At 56.4% G+C, this 22,888-nt stretch overlaps 1 protein-coding gene across 1 annotated transcript in view; it reads right to left on the bottom strand.

The window, feature by feature from the left end:
• Positions 1-1,501: 1,501 nt before the first annotated feature.
• CD6 (CD6 molecule) overlaps positions 1,502-22,888 on the bottom strand; it is a 45,264-nt gene continuing 23,877 nt past the window's right edge. Inside the window, exons 2-13 of the mRNA XM_056131547.1 lie at positions 13,575-13,643; positions 12,397-12,729; positions 11,335-11,646; positions 10,619-10,921; positions 9,465-9,530; positions 6,654-6,797; positions 5,703-5,801; positions 4,628-4,741; positions 2,796-2,867; positions 2,397-2,582; positions 2,056-2,160; positions 1,502-1,566 (exon numbers count right to left, since the gene is read on the bottom strand). Of these exons, the coding sequence (XP_055987522.1) occupies positions 1,502-1,566; positions 2,056-2,160; positions 2,397-2,582; positions 2,796-2,867; positions 4,628-4,741; positions 5,703-5,801; positions 6,654-6,797; positions 9,465-9,530; positions 10,619-10,921; positions 11,335-11,646; positions 12,397-12,729; positions 13,575-13,643 (1,868 nt within the window). The remainder of the gene's footprint in view (positions 1,567-2,055; positions 2,161-2,396; positions 2,583-2,795; positions 2,868-4,627; positions 4,742-5,702; positions 5,802-6,653; positions 6,798-9,464; positions 9,531-10,618; positions 10,922-11,334; positions 11,647-12,396; positions 12,730-13,574; positions 13,644-22,888) is intronic.

The following is a 22,888-nucleotide window of genomic DNA, read 5'->3' as shown; positions in this document are numbered from 1 at the left end:
CTTCTGTAGAGGGCATGGAGCGGGCGAAAAAGTGAGGCAGTGAGGCCACATCCCGTGATGGTACCTGGGGCAGGTGGTGACCAGCTCTCTGCACCCTGGGACAGGGGAAGGGGACATCCCACATCCTCTGGCCAGGCTCAGCGGAAACGTGTCACTGGGCAGGAACGCCAGACTCGGGACCCAGCGCTTCCTCCTTCCTACTCCCGCCTACTCCCGGTACCCACCCACCCCATCAGCCCCTCCTAAGGCCTAGTCGGTTTCTCTGCCCCGCCACCCTGGGCAGTTTCCTGTTCCCTGCTTTGGGAGGTCCAGGTCTGGACTGTGGCAGCCCCCTGCCACCCTTGCTGAGCTAGTGAGTGGGACAGATATGGGGGCAGCTGCTTGTCACACACAGGAGGTGCCTTGGCGCTGTCTCCTGGGGACAGCTGTACTTTTTTGTGTGCCCCAGAACGATCTCTGTGCCTTGCCACCAAAGGCTTTGCATCTGTCTCATGGACGGAACAGCCACATCTAACGCGGCCACATGCATCACAGGCAAATACCCACACTCCCACATAGGGCGCACGGATACCCACGTCTTCACACACACACATGTTCAGGCACACACACAAGCATACCTAGACATCCGATACGCATATGAATGTGCACGCGTGTGCACCCGTGTGTGGAGTGTCCAACATCTATGTGCACATGTACAAGTTATACTACCCTGCCCCCCGTCCCACCCCCACCGCCCCCAAGACCCCAACAAGCTTTCTGGCTCTCGTAAGTTCAAGAACTTTTCACTCCACATCCTGCTTTCAGTGAGCTATTACTTTAATCTCCAGGAACCCAGAAACTGTCCCCAGGCTGCTCAGGCCAGCCATGGCCACACCTTGGGGGGAGGGGGTGACACTGTGTTTCAAGGGTCCATCAAGAGTCCCACACACACACACACAGTCGCAGCCTCTGAGTCCCTCCTGACCAGCAGCTCTGCTGCTTTTGCCCCCCAGGGAAAGAGCCCCCGTCTGCATTTTGGGGGTCTCCTTTGCAGTTCTCAGGAAGCTGCGAATAAGGCACTGTGGTCTCGGGAAGGCACGGCAGCGAGGGCCGCGTCCCCAGGTGCTCTGAGGGTCCCTAGGTGGTACCCAGGAAGGGGAGCTGTATTCTCCACACAGTTACCAACCAACCAGGGCAAAGCCTCCACAACCCCCCCCCCAAGGGCTGGAGGGGTCCTGCCAGGGCCCCCAGGGCTGGAGCCAGCTGAAGCCCAGGGAGCTCGAACACAGGAGGGTCCCCAGCTGCCCACCCAGTCCAGCCCCTCAGAGACCTTTGCAGCAGCCAGCCCAGGCCCAGGGGGTGGCTGCCTGGCTCTGGAAGGGTCTGTCCCGGGGTTTGTTTGGTTGTGGGGTCTCGGCACTCTCAGGGAGGTTTGCGGCCCCCCTGGGAGGATGGTGCTGAGGTGCGGGGAGGTGGGGGGGGGCAGGAGTTCGGGGGTGGATCTAGGGCGTCGCCGACCTATCTAGGCTGCTCCGATGTCATCATAGTCCTCATTGTCCGTGAACTCTGGCGGGGAAATGGGGGACCCTGTGTGATGGGAGACAGGGGTCAGCAGGGGGGCAGGGGGTCACCGTGAAGCTGTTATATTCACCACCACCTCCCTGGCTCCAGCATCACCCTGAACAAACCTTAGTTATGGGAGTCCCTCCTCGCCACAGCCTCCCCCAAGGTCTGCTTGGATGCCTCCATGGACAGGGAGCTCACTCCCTTTCCTGACGTTCTCGGCGTCTGTTTCTGTCCCATCCACATCCCACCACCCCGTGTATTTGTTATTTTCCCTAGCTGGAGAGATGGACAGGGACTGAGGTACTTGCCTTGCAGGTGGTCATCCCCGCTGGGATCCCCGGCACTGCACACAGTCCCCTGAACCTCGTCTGGAGTGATCTCTGAGCACAGAGCCAGGAGCAAACCCTGAGCACTTTCAGGTATGGCCCAAACCTTGCCTCCCCCGCAAAAAAAACCCTTTCTCGGGGAATCCACAGTCCCCCCTGGACTCCTAGACCCGGCCACCAGTACCTGGACATGCAAACTGCTCCCCCTCAGGGGGCAGGGGCGGGGGCTTGAAGTTCTGGTACCACTCCCCAGAGGAGGTGCTGGAGCTGTCATCAGCTGAGGGTCCTGCTGGAGACCCCCGAATCAGTCACCCACCGCCAGGGGACAACCAGCTCTCCAGTTACCCAGCCCTCACACATGGAGGGAGTGAAGCCCAGAGAGGGCACTGAACAGGTGCAGGGTCACACAGCAAGTGGTTGCAGAGCACAGGCCGGTCCAGAGCTCCCCCCTTTCTACTTCCCGGGGAGGGCGGCAGAAGGGGAGGGTAGGATGTGCACAGGGGCCCCTGGGGTTGGCGACGATACCTGAAAAGGTCCCTTGGGAGCCTGCCAGTTCCAGATTGGGGGTCTGCTCCAGGAGAGGGTTCCTGTCTGTGGTAGAGTTCCAGGGAGGGCACCTGCCACGTGGGCTGTTGCAGTAATCTTCGCCAGAAGAGGTGCTGGAGGTGCTGCCGCCCCGGGCCGAGTGCTGAGGGCCCAGGGAAGGGGTGTCTGCAGGGCAGAGGCTGGGCTTGGCATGTGGCCCCCCGGGGCGGGAGGCGTGAGAGTGTCTGGACTCTGGGAGAGGGAGGGTGAGAGAGAGCGGCAGGAGGAGGTGGCGAGGGTGGGGGGTTCCTGAAGGGGGGGGCTCTCAGCTGCCCAGTCTGAGAGCAGGATGTCCCCCGGGTAACACCCCCCCACATACACACACCCCTCCTGACTCACCCTCCTCCAACGGTGGCATCTGGAACCGGTTCTGTCGCGCCTGTTCCTCCGTGACGCGGTGGCGCTGGGAATCTGCAAGCAGAGGGTGAACACGGTGGGCTGGGGACTCGAAGGAACCTGCCTGAGGTTGGATGGGTGGGAAGACCACCTCGGGGGGTCCCAAGGGCCTTTGTCTTTCCCCTCAGGTCTCATGAGAGTTTCCTAATCCAGCACCCTGGATCCCCCATAGAAACTCCAGCACCAGCATCTCTGCCTCCAAGTGCCGATACTTAAGTGGGGGGAGGTCTTCCTGGGGGGGTCCCGCGTTTCCCGCTCTGTCTCAGCAGTCAGGGCAGTGCGGGGCCCCTTCTAGAAGCCTCCCTGAGCAACTGAATTTGTACGCCAGGCTCAGGGACACCTTGGCATCAGGACCCCGTGATAAAGCATCCTAAATACTAAGTATCGGGACTGGAGCGATAATACAGAGGGTAGGGCGTTTGCCTGGCACGGGGCTGACCCGGGTTCAATTCCCAGCATCCCATATGGTCCCCTGAGCACCGCCAGGGGTAATTCCTGAGTGCAGAGCTGGGAGTAACCCCTGAGCATCGCCGAGTGTGACCCAAAAAGAAAAAAAAAGACTGAGTATCTGAAATCCTGAGTTAGGGTTTTCAAAGTGGGGTCCCCCTTGACTTCCATTCTCTGTGCCATGAGGTTCAGGGCTTGGATATGTGGGGGCTCAGGGTCACGGGTTTGGGGGAATACATCAGCCCGTGTCCCAGTAGAAGCCAGATGGCTGAGTCCCAGTCGGCAGGGTGTTGGTGGCTGGCTGTTCCCAACATGTCTTGTGCCCTCGTGAGGCTGTATGCTCGGGTCAGGCCTCAACTTCCCCTCTAGATGCGGAACCTTTGAAGCGGGTGCCTGGGTGTCACCTCAGGTGGGGGGGATCCTGGCTGGCTCCCCAATCCCTCTGGGGGTGAGTCTTCTGGAGCATGTGGGCAAGGATGCCTGAGGGGCTCAGAGAGGCAAGAGAGGAGACCACCCCTCCCTGATTCCTCGGATCACTTGGGGTTCTCTCTCCCACACTCTCACCCCGACTTCTACCACAGTGGGGGCCTCAGGGGTTTCTGAAAAGTCCCCAAGAAATGCCCTGATGAGCCTGGGGCTCTGTGCTCTCATCCAGCCCAGCACTGCGGGGACCGTAACCTCTGCGCTGTCTTCCTTCCTGCCCCCCAAGACCCCCACCCCAGAGCGGAGAGCACTATAGCACTGTCCTCCCGTTGTTCATCGATTTGCTCGAGTGGGCCCAGTAACGTCTCCATTGTGACACTGTGTTTGGCATATCGGATACGTCACGGGGAGCTTGCCAGGCTTTGCCATGCAGGCGAGACACTCTCGGCAGCTCTCCGGGCTCTCCAAGATGGGTGGAGGAATCAAACCCGGGTCAGCCAACTGACCCAGCTGCATGCAAGGCAAACGCCCTACCACTGTGCTATTGCTCCAACCCGGAGCAGAGAGTCGGAAAAGCAGGAGTTGGGGATTACACAGAGGGGCCTGCGTGGGAAAGAGAGGGGCTTGGGGGTCTCTCCTGTAAGCCCCACACAGCACATTCTGGTAAGTGGGGCAGGCAAAGCTGGGGGGTGGGGTGGGGATGGGGGGCAGCAGAGATAGGGGTCAGAAGCTGGTGGGGGGGGGGTCCTTGGGGCATAGCCACATCCCTAGGGCCAGAAGCACTTTGAAATTTCTATTATGGGAGCCCAATGGGCAAGAACTCAGGGGGTGTTCACCCAGGCAGGGCCGGGGGCGCCGGGTGGGCCTCCTGGTGGTGGTGGGGGTCACCCTGCCCCAGCACTCACTGTAGAAGGTGCTCAGGGCCACGGGAGGCTGCGTGCTGAAGTCATAGTGCTCATAATCAGAGTCTGAGCCCGAGTCCTCGGGCGGCGATGGCACCTGCACGGGCAGCAGGGGAACTGGGGAGAGAACAGAGTAGGGGGCAGGGCAGAGAGGGGCCGAGAGTGGGGGGCAGAGCAGCAGGGAGAGCACCAGGCAGTCCCTCTGCAAGCAGACCACCCAGCCCGGGTTTGCCCAGCCTCTCCCCCACCCAGCTCAAAGCCAGGAATAGCAGCTGTTTCGTTTTCTATTGAAATGTTTATTTTGGTTTGGGGGCCACACTCAGCAGTGCTCAGGGGTCCCTCCCGGCAGTGCTGGGGGTGGAATTGGAGTTAGCTGTGTGCCAGGCCAGCACCTTATCCCCTCTTGCAGCTGAGGAAACTGAGGCACGGACAGGCCCTCGAACATTGTCCTGCTTGTCATTTCCAGACCCGAAGGTCGCAGTGAGCGGCTGCTCTGGGTCCGGGCTCCCCATTCGCTCTGCACTCAGGTTCCCGTCTCGATACACGGATGCCACGAGCCCTGAAGAACTCTAGCACTTGGCTGACTTTCGCATTACGTTTCACGTCATTAAGCTCTTTCTAATAAAGGGGATTTCCCGAGAATCCTAATGAAATGTGCTTCAACTCAAATTCCACTAGAGCACTTCCTCCAGGAGTTGTACAGATCCACGGAGGATAAGGGACGAATGGCAGATCCAATTTTACCCTCCGAAAATAGAAAGTAAGATGATGTGCCAGGAGCACTGAGCGGGCGGGCTCCAGGCGCCGATCGCACACCACTAGCCAGCTGCCAGAGCAGAGCTTTCCTTGGGCAACTGAGTTCCCCATGGAACCTTCCAGCATCTGCTGACCCAGAAGTGGAAAGCCCAGCATCCCAGGAAGACTGCACCGGCAAGGTCATCGTCAAGGTCAGGATAGAGATATGGCAGGTGAGTGAGTGCTGGGGCAGGGTGACCCCTCAAGCCCCCAGCCCCTCGGGCCCTGGCCCAGGTCTCCTCTCCCTCTGAAGCGCCCCCAGGCCTGGGACAGGGATGCCTACCTTCTTCTTTGGAGTTCGAGTTGGGGACCTCGGAGTAGCTATTGATCCCTGCCTGGGGGCTGGCGGGCGGGTGCTGGTGGTTCGCCATACTGGGGAGGGCTGAGGGTGGAGCAGAGTCTACAAGTCAGTTCTGCTCCCGGCTTTCCTGGTTCCGTGCTCATTGAGACCTTCCCCACATGTACATGCATATATGCACACACGTATACACATGCACCTGCTTATATGTACATGCATAAACACACACGTGTGCACCTATACACATGCACAGAGGACTCATGCACACGTCATGGGCACACACCACACATCACATGCACAGAAGCACTATGCACGTGCACACCGCATGAACATGCACACACATGCACACAATATGTACAAGAACACACATATACACACCACATGAACATGTATACAGACACAGTACATGTACACACATACACATATGCACATGTACCCATGCAGGCATGCACACGTGTACATGAACACACGCGTGCATACCATATGCACAGTACATGTACACCCATACACACATGCATGCCATGTGTACACACATTGTACATGCACGTGCATACACATGTGCACACCACATATATGTGCACACACATATACAATGAACACCCCATATGTGCATGCACATGTGTGCATATGCACACACCACGTGCCACAGGCACATGCATACAATACCATACCACTTGCACATGTACACATGGACTACATACATATACACATATGTGCGGCAGCATGTATTCACATATGCGCATGTACAGCCTGGTCTACTTGAGGCCCCCCGGGGACCCCACTTATGTAGGACCTGCTGGGAATTCCTTCCCATGAGGAAGTCTCCCCAGGGCAGGGACATGGGGCAGGGAGCGGGGGCTGGGTGGCCACAGTGGGGGTCAGCTGAGAAGCTGTGCCTCAGACCCTCCCGGCACCTGGCACCCACTCGGCACCTACCGTACTTTCCCTTCCCCCGCAGGAGGAGGACCGCGATGGTGACGAGTGCACAGAAGAGCAGGGTGCCCAGAACAATGCAGGGAAGGAGGAGCCTCAACTCCCTGGAGTCCCAGGCCTTGGAGGTCATCACTGTCACGGGAGATTCTGGAAGCAAGAGCCGCAAGTCAGGGAGCGAGACAGACACAGACGGGCCCTGGCCCTTCCAGTCCCCTCCATCCTCCACAGCTGACCCACTCCAGCAGGAGCTGTCCTGGTCCCTCCTTCCAGGGCTAACAGCCTGGAGCCTGGGAGATACCCTGGAACCACATGCTGAACAAGTGACAGACTGGATGTGGCTATCCCTGCTCTTCAACCCCGGACATCGTTCTGCCCACAATGATGGGCATCCCTGAGTGTGCCCAGCACCAGGACCCAGGATGGAGGGTCTAAGTACTGGGGAGGTGGCTGGTGGCCTGGGTCAATGGAGGTGTTGACCTGGTGACCTGAGCCCATGGGGAGGTGACCTGGTGACCTGGGTCTATGGGAGTGGCCTGGTGACCCGGGTCCACAGGTTGGCCTGGGTCCATGGGGAAGTATCATGGTGACCTGGGTCCCTGGGGGGGGGGGTGGCCTGATGGGAATTGATGGGGGGTGGTCTTGTTGCCTAGGTCCATGAGGAAGTAGTCTGGTGACCTGGGTCTATGGGAGTGGTCTGGTGACCCGGGTCCACAGGTTGGCCTGGGTCCATGGGGAAGTATCATGGTGACCTGGGTCCCTGGGAGGGGGCGGCCTGAATTGATTGGGGGTGGTCTTGTTGCCTGGGTCCATGAGGAGGTAGTCTGGTGACCTGGGTCTATGGGAGTGGCCTGGTGACCTGGTCCGCAAGGTTGGTCTGGGTCCATGGGGAGGTGATGTGGTGACCTGGTCCCTGGGGAGTGGCCTGAATCGATGGGGGGTGGTCTGGTGGCCTGTGTCCACGGGGAGGTGGCCTGGTTGGTTCCACAGGCAAGTGCCTGGTCTCCTGGGCCCACAGGCATAGGCTGCTGTAACTGAGGGGACCCCCAAAGGCCATGACTCAGCCCAGCTGTGAGCACAGCAGAAGATGGGGGTCCTTCAAGTCGGACCTACATTCCCTGAAGGCAGGGCTACGGCCCTCCCTGTTCTGCAGAGCCCCCACTGTGGCTTCCTTCCTTCCTGGGGAGGGGACCTGCTGGAGAAATACAGGCGCCTGCCTGAAGCTGGTGTGGGAGCCTGGGGCGTGCAGCCCCCACTGGGGGTGAGACCGTCTTCCTGGTCTCAGGCTCTCTCCTCCTGCAAGGACGGAGACTGCACAAAGCAGCAGGAAGACCCACAAAGGAGACATTGGACTAGGGGTTCAGGGGATCAGAGAATGTGGGTCCAGAGCGGGTATGGTGGGAAGCCTTTTAGACCCTGGCCAGCAGGAGTGTGGTCCCTGGCAGTGTGGGTCCCCCTGGTGACCTGGGGAGGGGAGAGTTCTGGATATATGGGGGCATCCAGCCCAGAGCTCAGGCGCTGGCATAGCCTTCCTAGCGTTTCCTCCCTCCAGGACCTTCAACCAAGGCTGAAAGTTTCCCCCCCTCCACCCCAAGGCCCTACCCACCACCTCCAGGGATGAGGATGAGGGAGTCAAAGACCAGGAAAGAGGGACCAGTGAGGCAGGGGGCGTCCCCACCAAGCTAGCCCTTCTTGTGGTTTTCTGTGTACACAACTTTTTCTTTTAATCCCGCCCCCCCCCCCCACCACCATGCATTTCACTTTTGCTGATGCTCTATAAATAAAATTTCTCTCTTCTTTCCAGTTTCAGATTGCTCATTGCTCGGCTCTGGAGTTTGATATTGATATTTCAAGAACAATGAATTCCTAGAAGACCCATGTTATAGGAGAGAGGGGCTCACTGGTCACCCCCAGTTTCCCATCCAGGCATCTGGGGCTCAGGAGGGTCAGAATGCCCTGGCATGACACAGCTTGCCAGGGTTCTGGCTGGGCCTTGGAGCCCCCAGAGATCTGCTCCCCGTCTGCCCAGTGCACAAACACAGAAGAGTCGGCCCAACTCACAGAGCTGGGGGCGCAGAGAGCGAAGCCTAGATTCACAGCCTTGAAGGCAGACTGCAGCCAACAACGGCTGGGGCCACCTCCCCCTCGGTACATGGGTTACACTGAGACCCCCTAGAGAGCTGGAACGCAGGACTTGCAGAGCTGGGGATGGATCCTGGGTCATTTAAACACCACAGCTGTGTCCTCCGTTCCCTCCCTCTTGGCTGGCATCAGACCAGCATGGCCCTCAGCTCTGTCCTCCGCCCTGGGGAGTGTCTGTGGACCCCCAGATCCCAGGGTCCCAGAGCGTGAGGCTGCCACAGCACGAAGGGCACAAAGCTCTCAGAAGTGGGTGAGGGGAGACAAGCCGGTCATCTGGGGATGGAGGAGGGACAAACCCTGCAGTGGGACACTTGGGCACACATGCACACATGTATATCATATGTATACACAGTCACACATTCACACTCATGCACACAACATGCATACAGACGTATACTCGGATACACGCACACACAGACATACACGTGCACACACGCATGATGCCCAGTCACATATGTGCATGCTCATGTGTACACACAGGGGTACATGCACTCACTCACACATACGCACACACAGACACCATCACGTACACACATGCACATACAGACACACTCACATGCACACACACATACAGACACACTCCACATGCACACACGCACACTCACATGCATACCCATATGCACACGCATGCGTGAGCAGAAAACTCTAACAGCCCCGGTGCCCGGTGACACTTACCTTTGGTGACTGGCTGAGCACTGGTGAGCCCGTCAGACATGGACAGATTGAGCAGTCTCCGGGACTCTGGGGGAACACACCGACATTCGTCAGCACCTTCTACCCATCTCCTCTTGTCGCCAGAGCTGGGCCAGGCACTGAGTGAGACACCTGGGGCCCTGGAATGGGGTCCCTGAGGGAGGACATGGTTAGGGACCCCCTTCCCCCCGACAGGTGTGTGGGTTAAAGGCTGGAAGGTTTGTAAGGGCTGAATAGAAACTATGAAAGAATGTTCCAGTCATTCTGTGTAAAAATGCCTTCTCCTCCCTCCTTCCCTCCTTCTCTCCTTCCCTCCTTTCCCTCCCTCCCTCCCTCCCTCCCTCCTTCTCTCCCTCCCTCCCTCCCTCTCTCTCTCCCTCCCTTCCATCCTCCCTTCCTTGATTTGCCCTTCCCATTGGGTTCAAGAAGTGGAGGGATTGACCTGATGAACAGGACCCCAACAGCATCTTCAGGAGACAGGGACAAAGATCCCTGAGGACCCTAGTGGGGTGCTCTGACCCCCCAGCCTCCCTGACTGAGGCCATATCCTCCTCCCCTCAAAGGAAAGCCCTCAATGCCCCGAGGAGTGCAGGGGCTCCCGACCCTCCCAGCTGGCAAAGGCCAGTGCTAGAATCCTGCCCGAATCTCTCCCAAGGGCCTCGCCTTTCCAGAGGTGACACCTCAGAAATCAAGAGGTGCTACCAACTGCAGTCGTCAGCTGCGACCCTTCAATCCTTCTGGGACAGGGAATAACAGCGGTGTGATTAGGGTAAAGAACGCAGCTTTTAGAGTGCCTCCATACAGAGGGCGACAAGGTCTGGCAGACCGAGATGGGATGTGCTGGTCCCAGTGACCCGGATGTGTGGGAGCAGGGAGCATCATTCCTGGGGTGGTGAATCAGTTTCCCCCTGGAGCAAACTCCAGTCCCTGGGGGCCAGTAGAGGTGCCCTCAGGAGTATCTGAGTCAGGAAGAACCCCCTGCTCTGTTCACCATGCCAGCCTGGGCATGCTGTGGGCTCTTGGCCAGGGCTCCGGATCCCTGTCCCCCTCCCAGCTGTGGCTCCCGGTCTGTGGATTCGCCTGGGGGCCCCTGAGGCAGAGGCAGGGTGGGGCGCCAACAGGGTTGGGGGGGCTACCTGAGCAGATGACCCTGGCTGCCCGCGACTGGCTGCACAGGTTGGAGTTGTTGTAGCGCCAGGTGCAGTGGTGGAGTGCGTCCTCGCTGCCTTCGCACGAGTAGTACATCTGGCCGGGCAGGGAGTGCGGCCAGCCCCGGGGCAAGCCCGCTGAGGTGCCACAGCCCAGGGAACGGCACAGCACGGTGGCCTCCGGTCCGTACCACACGCTGTCACACACGGTGTTCCACACCCCCTGGTAGTACACCTCCACCTGGCCCTCGCAGGGGTCTGCAGACCCGGTCAGCCGCCAGGACTGGTGCTCTGCAGGGGCGGGGCGGGGCGGGGCGGGGCGTGGCGGGGCCGGATCAGTCTCTGGGTCCAGCTTAGACCCACCGACTGCAACCCCCCCACTCCGACTGTTCTGCAGACCTTGGGCACCCCCCCCCCCATCTCATCTGCACCCCCACCTCCCTGCCCCCATCAATACCAGAACACCCGGCTGTAATTCCTGACATCCCCGTTACTCAAAAGTTAGGTCTGTGAATCTGCAGCACCAGCCTGCCGGCATGCCCAGGATCCCTTGTTAGAAATTCCAACCCCCCGCCCCCCTGCCAGCACCCCTAAAGCAGAGTGTGCGCACAAGACCCAGCCTCATCCTGGGCCTCCCTGCCTCCACCAACCCCCCCGCGCCTCAGAGCCCGCCCGCGCCTTTGCCCACAGCCTAGCCCGCTGACCTGAGCACATCACGCCCGCGTCCTCCTTGTGGCCACAGTAGCCACGTCCTTGCAGGCCGGGGCAGTCCCACAGGAAGGCTTCGGCTCCGGAGCAGTTCACCTGGTCGCGGTGGATGGGCCCTTGCCCTGGCGGGAAGTGCAAGCCCGGCAGGACCCGAACCGCCCAGCCGCAGCCCAGTTGCCTGCACACCACGTGACCGTCCTCCAGGTCCCACGTGTCGTCGCACACCGAGCCCCACTGGCCGTGCTCCAGCATCTCCACGCGGCCCGCGCACTGGCTTCCGCCTGCCACCAAGCGCAGTGCTCGGGTCTCTGCGGGCAGGAGGGCAAGGGGTTTGCGTGGGGGGGCACCCAGGGGGGCTGCGGACGCGAGGAAAGAGGGCGAGGAGGAGAGAGGGCGGGCAGGTGCCCAGGACTGGGCAGAACAGTTTGCAGCGGGCTGATGCACGCTGTGAGGGGCTGGGACCCTTTTGGACACAGGTGAGAAGGTAGGGGCGGGGCTGATGAGGGATCAGCTAGCTACCCAATGGGAGCAGCTGTAGGGCTGGTGGGCGGAGCTAGTAGCGCTCCCGTTGATTGGTTGGGATGGCCGTGAGAGGCGGGGCCTGCAGAGCCGGTCTGGGCCTGGGTGGGTGCAGAGTCCCCCGACCTCGGGGAACTGGGTGCATTTAAGTGCCAGGAGAAGGGGGCATAGATCAGAGTCGAAGAGGGGACGAGAAGTAAGAGCTAGAGACCCAAACTGGGGAATCAAGTGGGCGACTTGCAGAGCTAGCAGGGGAGCGAGCGCTCTGGAAGCCAGGTCTGAGAAATGTCCAGTCCGGACAGACACCAGGTCTGAGAAGTGCCCGGTCTGGACGCCAAATCTGAGAAATACCCAGTCTGAATGACAAAACTGAAAAATAGTCTGGACGCCAAATCTGAGCAATGCCCAGTCTGATCTCCAAATCTGAGAAATGCCTGGTCTTCACACTACACCACGCAGGTGGGGGTATTGGAGTTGGGCGCGCCAGGGGTGAGGACTGGGGCGTGCATGCAGCGGGGCGCAGGGCGCGGGGCCTGTACCTGTGCAGGTGACCTGGGCTGGCCTCCCGTCCCCGCCGCACGGCTGCTCCACCACCTCGCAGAGCCGCCACTCATAGCCGCTGCACCTGACGGCGGGCGCCAGGACGCCGCGCGTGGCGTTGGGGGCCCCGCTGGCGTTGCCCGCGGCCTGCCCCGACGGCTGCAGCTCGAAGGTCTTGGGTCCGCCACAGCCCAGCGCTCGGCACACGGCCTCGGCGGCGCTGCGGTTCCAGGACGCCCCGCACACCGGTGTCCAGGATGGCGTGCGCCACACTTCCACCGTCCCGCTGCAGCGGTCAGTGCCGTTCACCAGGCGGACCCCCAACCAAGGTCCTGGAAGAGCCAGACCCGCGTTGAGGCCCCCCACAGACGCCGCACATCCGTGAGGGGGAGGGGAAGGTGGCTGGGGGGTCTCAGCCCTCCAGGCTGCAAAGTGAGGCTCAGCTGGCTCACCCCGACCCCCCTGCGGGCCAACCCCAGGTTCTCAGATCTCGGGAATAGAGCCTGAGGGAGGCTAAGGGGGGGGGGTTTGAGTCCTCCCTTGCTACAGTAGGGGTCATGACCTCCAGCTATTCTGAGGGTCTCTGAGTAACTGCCACCTCTAAAATCTGGGCTCCGAGCTGAAACTATAGATGGGGGTGGGGGCTATAGATTGGGGGAGGGTTCTTTTCCTCAGAGACCATGCTGTGGGGTGGGGGGGAGCACTTGGCTGTGCTCAGGGCTTACTCCTGGCTCTGTACTGGGGGATCAGTCCTGAGAGTGATCGGGAGCCCATACGTGGTGCTGGGGATAGAACCCAGGTTGGCTGGGTGCAAGGCCAGCACCCTGAGAGCTGTACTGTCTCTCAAGGTTGCACCTCCAAAGACTAGCACACAGCTCTGCCTCACACAGGTCCTTACCAACAACTGCTGCTAATGTCAAGGACCCCGCCTCACATGCCCCAGCCCCTTTGTTGGAACAAACGCCCTTTTCCTATGCCCTCAACCCTTCCAGGAGCCCTTAAAAGCTCCCCAGGGGTCTTTAGACAAAGCTGTTCTGTGGTTTCGAAATGTTCATCCATGGGCTCAGCTAGAAGTGTTACCCTCTCAACTAGGCGCCTCCTCTCCCGTGAAGGTCCCTTTCCCATCACCCCAGCCACCACCCACCTGGTGTCAGAGAGCTCGCTGGGGTTCTGTCACCTTCATCCTTCGGCTGACCCAGAGTGAAGCTGCTGTTAGAGTTGCTAGGCTGGGCTGGCGTGAGGGGGCCTGGAAGGACATTTAGGGAGAGAGTTGGGAGCCTCAAAGGCACAAGGGATCTGTGGGGGGCCGTGGGGAGGCTTGGCTGGGGACTCGGTTGCATCCGGAGAAGCAGCTTCCTCGGTGTGGGGTCCTCAGGGCAGAATCTCAGCGCAGGGGGACAGTAGAGGCGGGAGGGAACAGTGGGCTTTCTGGGTGAGTGATGGTGAGAGCCGGCCACTCTCCACCAGCTCTCTGGAGAATTCTCGACATCCAGAGGAAACTCCAAGATGGGAGCGAGTATTAGAGAGAAAGGAAAAAGCAAGTTGGTTGGGGGAAATTTGTTTGGGAAATTCAGTCAGGACTTTGAGATATCCGGTGATTCAGGGACCCTAAGAATCATTTACGGAGGGTCCGGCTAGGCCTCTGATACCCCCTTCACCCTTGATGACGGAGAGAGAAAGGTATTAGCAGTTACCTGGGAAGCACACAGCAAGTACAGAAGTCGCAAGTACAGAGTAACACTCTGGGACTAGGGAGTGTCCACTTGGCCCAAGACCCTGAATTGGTCTCCCCAGGCCCTGATCAATTCAGGGCTTCGGGAAACTGACTCCCGGGGTGCCGTCTTGTAGGAGCCCCAGGGGAGACCGAAGAGGTCTCCCAACACTTCCCAGTCTCTATTGCGCTTAGGTTTGGGGTCTTTCTGGTTACTCCAAGAGATCAGGCTAGAACCTGAAGCCCCAGCAGAAGACAGGTGCCCACTTCTGGGCAATGGCAGCTTTTTCTGGCCTGTACCAGCCATATTAGAGCCCCTGAGCTCAAGGTGCCACTGCCAAGTGGTGGTGGTTTGGGGTGGGGGGGTGCGGGCGTCACCCAACTGTACTGAGTGACTAAAAGTGATTTGGGGACAAATGTAGCCACAGCCTGGCCTGGCCTAGCTTGAATGACACTGGTTTGAAGCCTCACCTGATATCTCACACACACACACACACACACACACACACACTTTCACACACATATTCACATATATACATTCACACACATGCACAGTCACAACAAACACACACATATTCACACACAAACACTCTTACACACACATGCACACACATTCTCACACACATCTTCACACCCACAAACACACACATGCACACACATTCTCACACACATATTCACACACATGCGCACATACACACACACTCATGCATATACACAGAAACACAGATACACACGTACATGAATACTCAGACAAACACACATTCAAGCACACGCACACTCACATTCACACATACCGCACACACTCATGCACGCACTCATGCAGAAACACACACATGCACATGAAAACACTCATACACTAACCCACACACTCACAGACTCATGCACACACTCACACAAACACTCATACATAAACACACAACCCCCCTCCACACACATACACACACACACACACACACACCTACCTACAGACTGAGTTCTCGGGTGCTCCATGGCTCAGAAAGCCATCAGGCCTTTCACTGTCCATCCTCCCTGATCCCTGACCAGACGCCCCACCTGAGCTGTGCAGGGGAATGACTCAGAATTCAGAGCACACACTCACTGGCTCATGTGAGATTCAGGGCAAGACTGAGCAGCCCACAGGTAGGATTTTACAAACCGCATTCCCACAGCAACAAGCCCAAGACTCCCCTCTGGTGGGGTCAATGTTTCTACATGAGTAGGGATGGGGGAGACTGAGATGCTCGCTGCACTATGTCTGTGTGTGTATGTGTGTGTGTGTGTGTGTGTGTGTGTGTACAGGGCTCTAAAGCACTTGTGTATCATCTCTGCCTGGGATGGGCCCCCAGTTTCTCATGCATAAGAATGCACAGTATTTCTGAGGGGAATGGGCCAGGCTGTGTGGGTCCTGTTGCCCATGCCACTAGGCCTGCCAGTGCCAACTCAACTGTGAAGGCAGCTTGCTGGTATCTGGAACTCCCCAAGGCCCGCTTTCTGGGCCACCAGCCGAATTTTCCCTACCCAAACCCAAGACGGGTTCCTGACTTTTGTGCTTTCTGGTTCCTGCACCAGAATTTCCCTCCCTGCGTTCCACCCAGGTCTTAGACTCCTGTGAGGGCTGGCCAAGGAGCTATACACTCCGCCACCCCCCACAACCACACACACACACCAGCACTGTTGATGTTTGCTGGTTGTTGCCTTTGCTTGAACCCCTTTGTCACACTGTCCTTCGCTTGACCTGGGAATTTGACCATTAATTTGCCTGGCAGCATGAAGATGCAAAGACCTACATCTTAACATAGTCATGATGTTTTATTTGGAGCAGCAAGAAAGTGGCAAAGGAGTGACTTCCTGTCCCCTGGAGCTCCTGAATGAGTGACTCAGGTCTCGGGGACGTGGCCGGGGAGCCTTGACAGAGCATGAGGTGGACTCGTGCCAGTGGCTGGACACAGGTTGGCGCTGTCTTGAGTAAGGAAGCAAGAGGCAGAGATGGAAGTCAACTATGAGGTCTATGAGGTGACTTTCAGATGACAGTAACCGGAAGTCCCACCTCTGGACTGGTGTGATTGTGTAAAGGGGGAGATTGGAAGGGTCTCACTTGATTGGTTAAGGGTGGGCTTCAGGGGAGGCAGAGAGCGGAGCTACCCTTGTGGGCCAGTAGCCAGGTGGTCTCAGGGCCTTCATCTCCCACAGGCCCTGTCCTGGATTTGAAGCTCTGCTGTCCTCTTTAATTTTTTTTTGTGGGGGGGGGGGTCACACCTGGAAATGCACAGGGCTTACTCCTGGCTCTGCACTCAATAATTACTCCTAGAAGTACTCAGGGGACTATATGGGATGCTGGGAATTGAACCTGGGTCGGCTGCATGCAAGACAAACGCTCTACATGCTGTGCTATTAATAGCTCCAGTCCCCTCTCGGAAATTCTTAATGATTTTTGAGCCAAGGCCTGGCACGTTGGCTCTGCTAGGGGCTTTGTGAATTATGTCACTGGTCTTGGTATTGAGGAATGTGGGTGGGAAAAGGGAGTATGGTCGGAAGAGAGAAGCCAGCTATGGACACTGAAGAGAAAAGGGTGCTGCTTACGTAATTATGTATACAACAGTTCCATCTATAGAACACGGCGAGGGTGTATGGAGACGTGCGAAACCCCAGCAAATAGAAAAGCACAAATAGACTCTGTATTAGTTGCCTGAAAGAGGGACAATGTTGTGAAAATAAATATGCTAAAAGCAGAGCATGTTAAAGTGCTAGGACACATCACTGGCAGAGAAGGAATTTGCGACAGACTCGGGGGGATTGTGAGAGCAGGCAGAGAAGAGGACCCCCTTCCTTGTTACGTGACTCAGCTCACTGACCACCAGGATCAGAATTCTGAGTCCAGAAAATCACCTCAAGACCAACCTCGTATTAAAGGAAGTGATGGAGGCGCATTTGCAGCCTGAGCCCTTGTGCTGCTTGCGCCCACGTGGCCGAGCACATGTGGGCTGAGCACATGTGTCGCCCGCATCTCTCCTCTTGAGATGTGTACTTTCATGCTTTCGTGTCTAATGCCAGGATGTGTGTAGGGGCTCTCTCCTCCCTTGGAGAAGCCCGTGTTCTCTCTTAGTACATTACTCTCTCATTCTCTTCCTCTCCAAAACCCCCAAATAAAATCTATTTACTTCAAAAAAAAAGGAAGTGATGGACAGACGAGGACTGGAAATAGTCCAGTGAGCAGGGAAAGGCAAGAGCCAAGAGGAATAAGGAATAGAGAAAAAGGTGTCCAAGGGAGAGAAAGAATTGGGGGGAATCCACCCTCAATCCAAGCAATTGGCAACTTGTCCTGACAGGAGCCCCCTGGCGGGATAGGCCTTGGCCAGGGGCAGCCTTGAAAGATGCCAAGAAAGGGCACTTGAGGGGCCAGGATGATAGGACAGCGGTTATGGCCTTTGCTTGGGAATGTGGCTGCTCTGGGTTTGGTCCCTGACACCCCCCACAGCCTCAGAGCCCAGGTGGGAGTGATCTCTGATACTGGCGTGATGGAGTTGAGGTCGGGAAACCCATACACAAGGAATTTGATCATGGCTGATTGTAAAGTTGGATGCTATGAATAACTTTATAAATTACAATAACACAATTAAAAAAAATTTTTAAAAAGGGCACTTGAGGGGCTGGAGCGATAGCACAGCGGGTAGGGCGTTCGCCTTGCACGCGGCCGACCCGGGTTTGATTCCCAGCATCCCATAGGGTTCCCTGAACACCGCCAGGAGTAATTCCTGAGTGTAGAGCCAGGTGTAACCCCTGTGCATTGCTGGGTGTGACCCAAAAAGCAAAAGAAGGAAAGAAAGAAAGAAAGAAAGAAAGAAAGAAAGAAAGAAAGAAAGAAAGAAAAAGGGCACTTGAGAGGACCGAATAGGAAACCTGGGGGCACTGAGAACCTCTACCTGGAGCCAGGGGAAATGGGACACAGGCCTTGTATCTCCCACACCTTGGTGTCCCATGGAGGTGGAGGCCCCCAGAGCAAAGGGCGGGGGTGCCTTCCCAGCTGACACCCAGCACACCCCTCAGGGTTGAGATAAACACCAGTTACAGGCAGGGGGTGCCCAGGGGTGCCTGGAGACTATAGGGCAGTAGCTGAGAGAGAGTGGGTGACAAGGTGCTGCGTGTGGGTCAAGTCACGGTGGAGAGGCAGGATGGGATACGGAGGAAGGAGCAGAGGAACTGGGGACAGGGCAGCCCCTGCCACTGGCTAGGAACACTTGCTTTGCTTTTTTTTTTTTTTTGGCTTTTTGCATCACACCCAGTGATGTTCAGGGGTTTCTCCTGGCTCTGCACTTAGGAATCACACCTGGTGGTGCTCGGGGGACCACATGGGACACCAGGCAGGGATTGAACCCGAGTTGGCCGCATTCAAGGCAAACGCCCTACCTGCTGTACTATCACTCTGGCCCGTTGCTTTGGCTTTTAATTATTGGCAGAAGGAGTGTGAGTAGGGAAGAGCCAGCAGCCTTTTCAATGCAGCACGTAGGAGCCGGAGAGAGCTCAGTGGGCTGAGCGCGTGCTCTGCGGGTGGGAATTCTGCCTTGGTTTCTGGCCCTACCTGCTCCCTGAGCACAGCCCAGAGCCAACCCTGAGCACAGAGTGGGGTCTAGTCCCTAACCACCACCAGATGTGGTCCCAACACCAAAATAACTTAAGAAATCCAACAAACTAAGAACCAACAAACCTTCCATCTGAAAATTCCAACTCTGAGCACCAGTCCTCAAACCATCCTGAAATACCACAGTTGTGACCATGAGAATCCACTTGTCAGCATTGGAAAATTCTAGATGCCTCTTTTCAGTGTTGCTCATTTCTGTGAGATAGGGCAAGCTCCTGAACCTCTCTTGGCTGGGTGCCCCTTCTGAGATGGGGGCCACCAGAACCCCACACTTGGATTGAGGATGGTAGAACATCCATCCCATGGTGAAAGATGAGACTGCAAGGGGCAGTAGAAACTTTTTGAATAGTTATCCCTGCACTCACACCCCCAACAAGAGTCAACAGAAAGATTCCTGAGAGCAATTTGGAGAATTGCTCAAGGAAATGCAGCAGTCAAAATACACACAAAGTAAGAGTTACGGCGCATTTTTGATCACACAAGTACCCTCTGAGGCCCTGTGAAGGCCCAGTGTATTGTCCCCTCTCTACACACCTCTCCTGTCTGGTTTTTGAGTTTCTGGAATATTCCTGGGGCCCCAGGGAGCCCTCATGCAGATCCTGTTCCATCTGCTCACTGCACCCTTGGCTGTGTGGCCACAGCCCAATGACAGGACTGAGACTGTGACTCAGGGATAAGCTGTTCAACGGTCACCAGGCTCTATTTGCCACATGGCAGGGACTGTTTCTATATTTTGATCGCACACACACACACCCCAGGCACCAGGCACAGCGCCCTACCAAGAGAGATGCCAGAAAGATATAAATAATCCCTACTCAATGGCCACTGAAAAAAAAAAAGAGGGGCTGGAGAGATAGTACAGCGGGTAGGGCGTTTGCCTTGCATGTGGCCGACCTGAGTTTGATTCCCAGCATCCCATATGGTCCCCTGAGCACTGCCAGGAGTAATCCCTGTGCATTTTCAGGGTGTGACTCAAAAAACAAAAGAGAGAGAGAGAGAGAGAGAGAGAGAGAGGATGCACGGGAAAAATATGCCCACATGGTGAGTTTTGTTGTTTTCTGTCTGTTTCATGTGGCTCTAAAGTGTTCCAGTTGTCTACAACAAAAGAAAAAAAAGGAAGATCTTCCAATATGTAAATCTTTCCTCTAACAGAAAATGAGGTGCAAAACATTTGTGCAGTGAGTTCTAATTCCACCCACAGGGGTCACTGGGCTGAACATCAGGGGGTGGGGGAGGGTCCTGGCTGAATTTCATCATTGACTTTCAGGATGCCCTTGCCAGGGTGACCTTTGACAAGTCCCCTGCCTTCCCCAACCTGCTTTGTCACTTGCAAGACAGTACATGGAAGCGTTTCCAGAGCTCTGCTAGCTTTTCTGTTCTTCCATTTTCATTATCCCGGAAAATATACCGTGAAATGCAACATCTCCTGAATGCTCAATGTGTCCCCAAAGCAGAAGGTGCTAGCAAGGCCTTCTATGAATTTTCTTTGCAAATGTGTGACTCCTCACCTGGACCCCAGGAGGCTGGTGCACTGATTAAAATGCAACGCAGGGCAGAGAGAGAGAGAGAGAGAGAGAGAGAGAGAGAGAGAGAGAGCACAGGGGGAACGTGCTTTCCTAGCGCACGACTGACTAGCCCAGTTTCTATCCCTCACGACACATATTCTGCCAGAGCACTGACAGAAGTGAGCCCTGAACTCAGAGTCTTGAGTAATCCGTGAGCATGCTGGGTGTGGCCCTGACAATCAGATCAATGCAACACAGAATGGAGGAGAAGGGTCCGCAAATCTCCCCCACTAGGGAGGTGAGTTAAAAGCTGGGCAGTGAGGCTATAGAAGGCCCCCGTTGAACCACCACCAGGGCCTAATTCCAACGTCTGACCAACATAGAAGGGGCATCTGTGGCCCATCCACCTTCAGTCATTAGACAGGGACTTATCAGGTTTGAAGAGTTCCTGTTAGGGCTGGAGAGACAGCCCAGTAGATAAGGCACCTGCCTTGCCCGCAGCTGTCCCGGCTTGCATTGCCCAGCACCCCGTATGGTCCCATGAGCCTGCCAGGAGTGATCTCAGAGCACAGATCCAAGAGTAAGCCCCAACAGCTAGAATAGAAAAGGGATCACTAAGTCAATGATGGTTGGAGGAATTGTTCGGGACGGGAGATGTGTGCTGAAAGTAGATAAAGGATCAAACAAGATGGCCTCTCAGAATCTGTATTGTAAACCATAATGCCCAAAAGCAGAGAGAGAGTAAGAGGGAAATTGTCTGCCATAAAGGCAGGGGGAGGGGTGGAATGGGGGGGTACTGGAGACATTGATGGTGGAAAATGTAGAAATTGGTGCACTGGTAGAGGGATGGGTGGTTGATCATTGTATGACTGAAACTCATTACTGTTACTGTGTTTGGCATATTGAATACTCTTGGTAGCTTGCCAGGCTCTTCGAGAGGGGCGGAGGAATCAAACCCGGCTCGGCCGAGCTGGCTACGTGCAAGGCAAATGCCCTACCGCTGTGCTATCACTCCAGCCCGGCAAGCTACCGAGAGTATCTTGCCCGCACGGCAGAGCCTGGCAAGCCCCCCGTGCTGTATTTGATATGCCAAACACAGTAACAACAAGTCTCACAATGGAGACGTTACTGGGCCCTCTCGAAAAAAATCAATGAACAACGGGAGGACCGTGACCGTGACCGTGACCGTGATGACTGAAACTCAAACATGCAACTTGCAAGCTTTGTAACTGCATCTCACAGTGATTTGATTCAAAAATAAATAAATAAAATTTACAAGCAGGAAAAAAAAGAGTAAGCCCCAAGCACCACTGAGTGTGGTCCAAAAATCAAGGGGGAGTGGAATAAAAGTGCTTATAGTTTGCACGCCACAGAGAAGAGTGAAGTGTGAGATCTTGGCACTGAGGAAGAAGCGTTAACAGCACCTTCTGGTCCCGCCGGGCAGCCGCTGGCCCAGGGAGCTAGCGAGGACTGGAAATGAGGTTACTGCAAGCGAGAAGATGAGCGGTTCCAATCCATTTACTTCATTTTCATTTCATTTCAAAAATGAAATGGTCAGCTCCATCACGGGAAAACTTCCAAACAGGTTTCAGCACCCCTGCTATGGAAATGAACTTTTCCCATGTGGGCTTTATGAGTCTAAAAAGATCAGGAATTTCTGATGAACTGGATCCAAAGGAGGTGGAATGCATAATAGAATTCTACTTAGAAAAAAAAAAAAGGAAGAAAACATTGCCCTTTGAAGCAAAATAGAAGAAGCAAAGAGAATTTCACACCTGCCACTGCAGGGCCTCCAGCACCAGCGAAAGCCCCCCAACTACCCTGGTTGGGGTGACCCCCCAATCTGCAGGTTCACTATCTCTCATTCAGGCTGAGCATCTCTGGGGTGTTCTTAGGCCCCTTCCAACACTGCTGGATATAACTCCGATTTTTTAAATCCATAATGATAAAAATGATATTGGGGGGAGGCACAGACGGGTTGAATTTACCATGACCTGGGGTGAGGCTAGCCCAGGGCTTGGCTGGACAGTGGGCTCTCAGTGGGTACCAAGACCAGGGCTGCTGGGCGCAGGAACCAGGCTGAGCTCCAGGGATGCTCCGAGCTCAGGAAGGTTGGAGCGATGTCCTGACCCTTGAATGAAGCCCCAGGGGGAGTCAGCTCCTGGGAGTGCCCGTCTTGTGGGACTTTCCTTTTACAGGCTTCGTGTTGGTTTTCACTCTCCCCAGTGGGCGTGGGGAAGCAGAGTCAACTGCTGGGTCCTCTTCACCCCAAAATCACACATCTCCAAGGCACTAGGCAGAGAGGCCTCTCAATGGTGATGGAGGTTCGACTAGATTGTGAGGCTAGGGGGGCCATGATAGCAAAAGCAGGAGAGGCATGAGAGTCTCCAACACAGGAGGACCAGCAAGAAGGTGGCGCCCTCCAGACACGGGGCCGAGAGGGACCTGAGCTGGCCTTGGGCTTGCTGGAGTCCCCAGAGTCTGTGGCTGCAGCTACTCAGTCTGGCTACCTGGCTGCAGCACCCTGAGTTGCTTAAGAGGCGAACCGTGGAAGAGAAAACTTCAAGAATCCCAGCCCTGGGGATGGAGCATTATAGCACAGCGGATCGGTGTTTGCCTTGCATGCGGCCAACCTGGGT

This window comes from Sorex fumeus, unplaced genomic scaffold (genome assembly GCF_029834395.1).
Source record: "Sorex fumeus unplaced genomic scaffold, SorFum_2.1 ptg000093l, whole genome shotgun sequence".
Classification (NCBI taxonomy): Eukaryota; Metazoa; Chordata; class Mammalia; order Eulipotyphla; family Soricidae; genus Sorex; species Sorex fumeus.
This window is presented reverse-complemented; position numbering and strand designations above follow the sequence as displayed.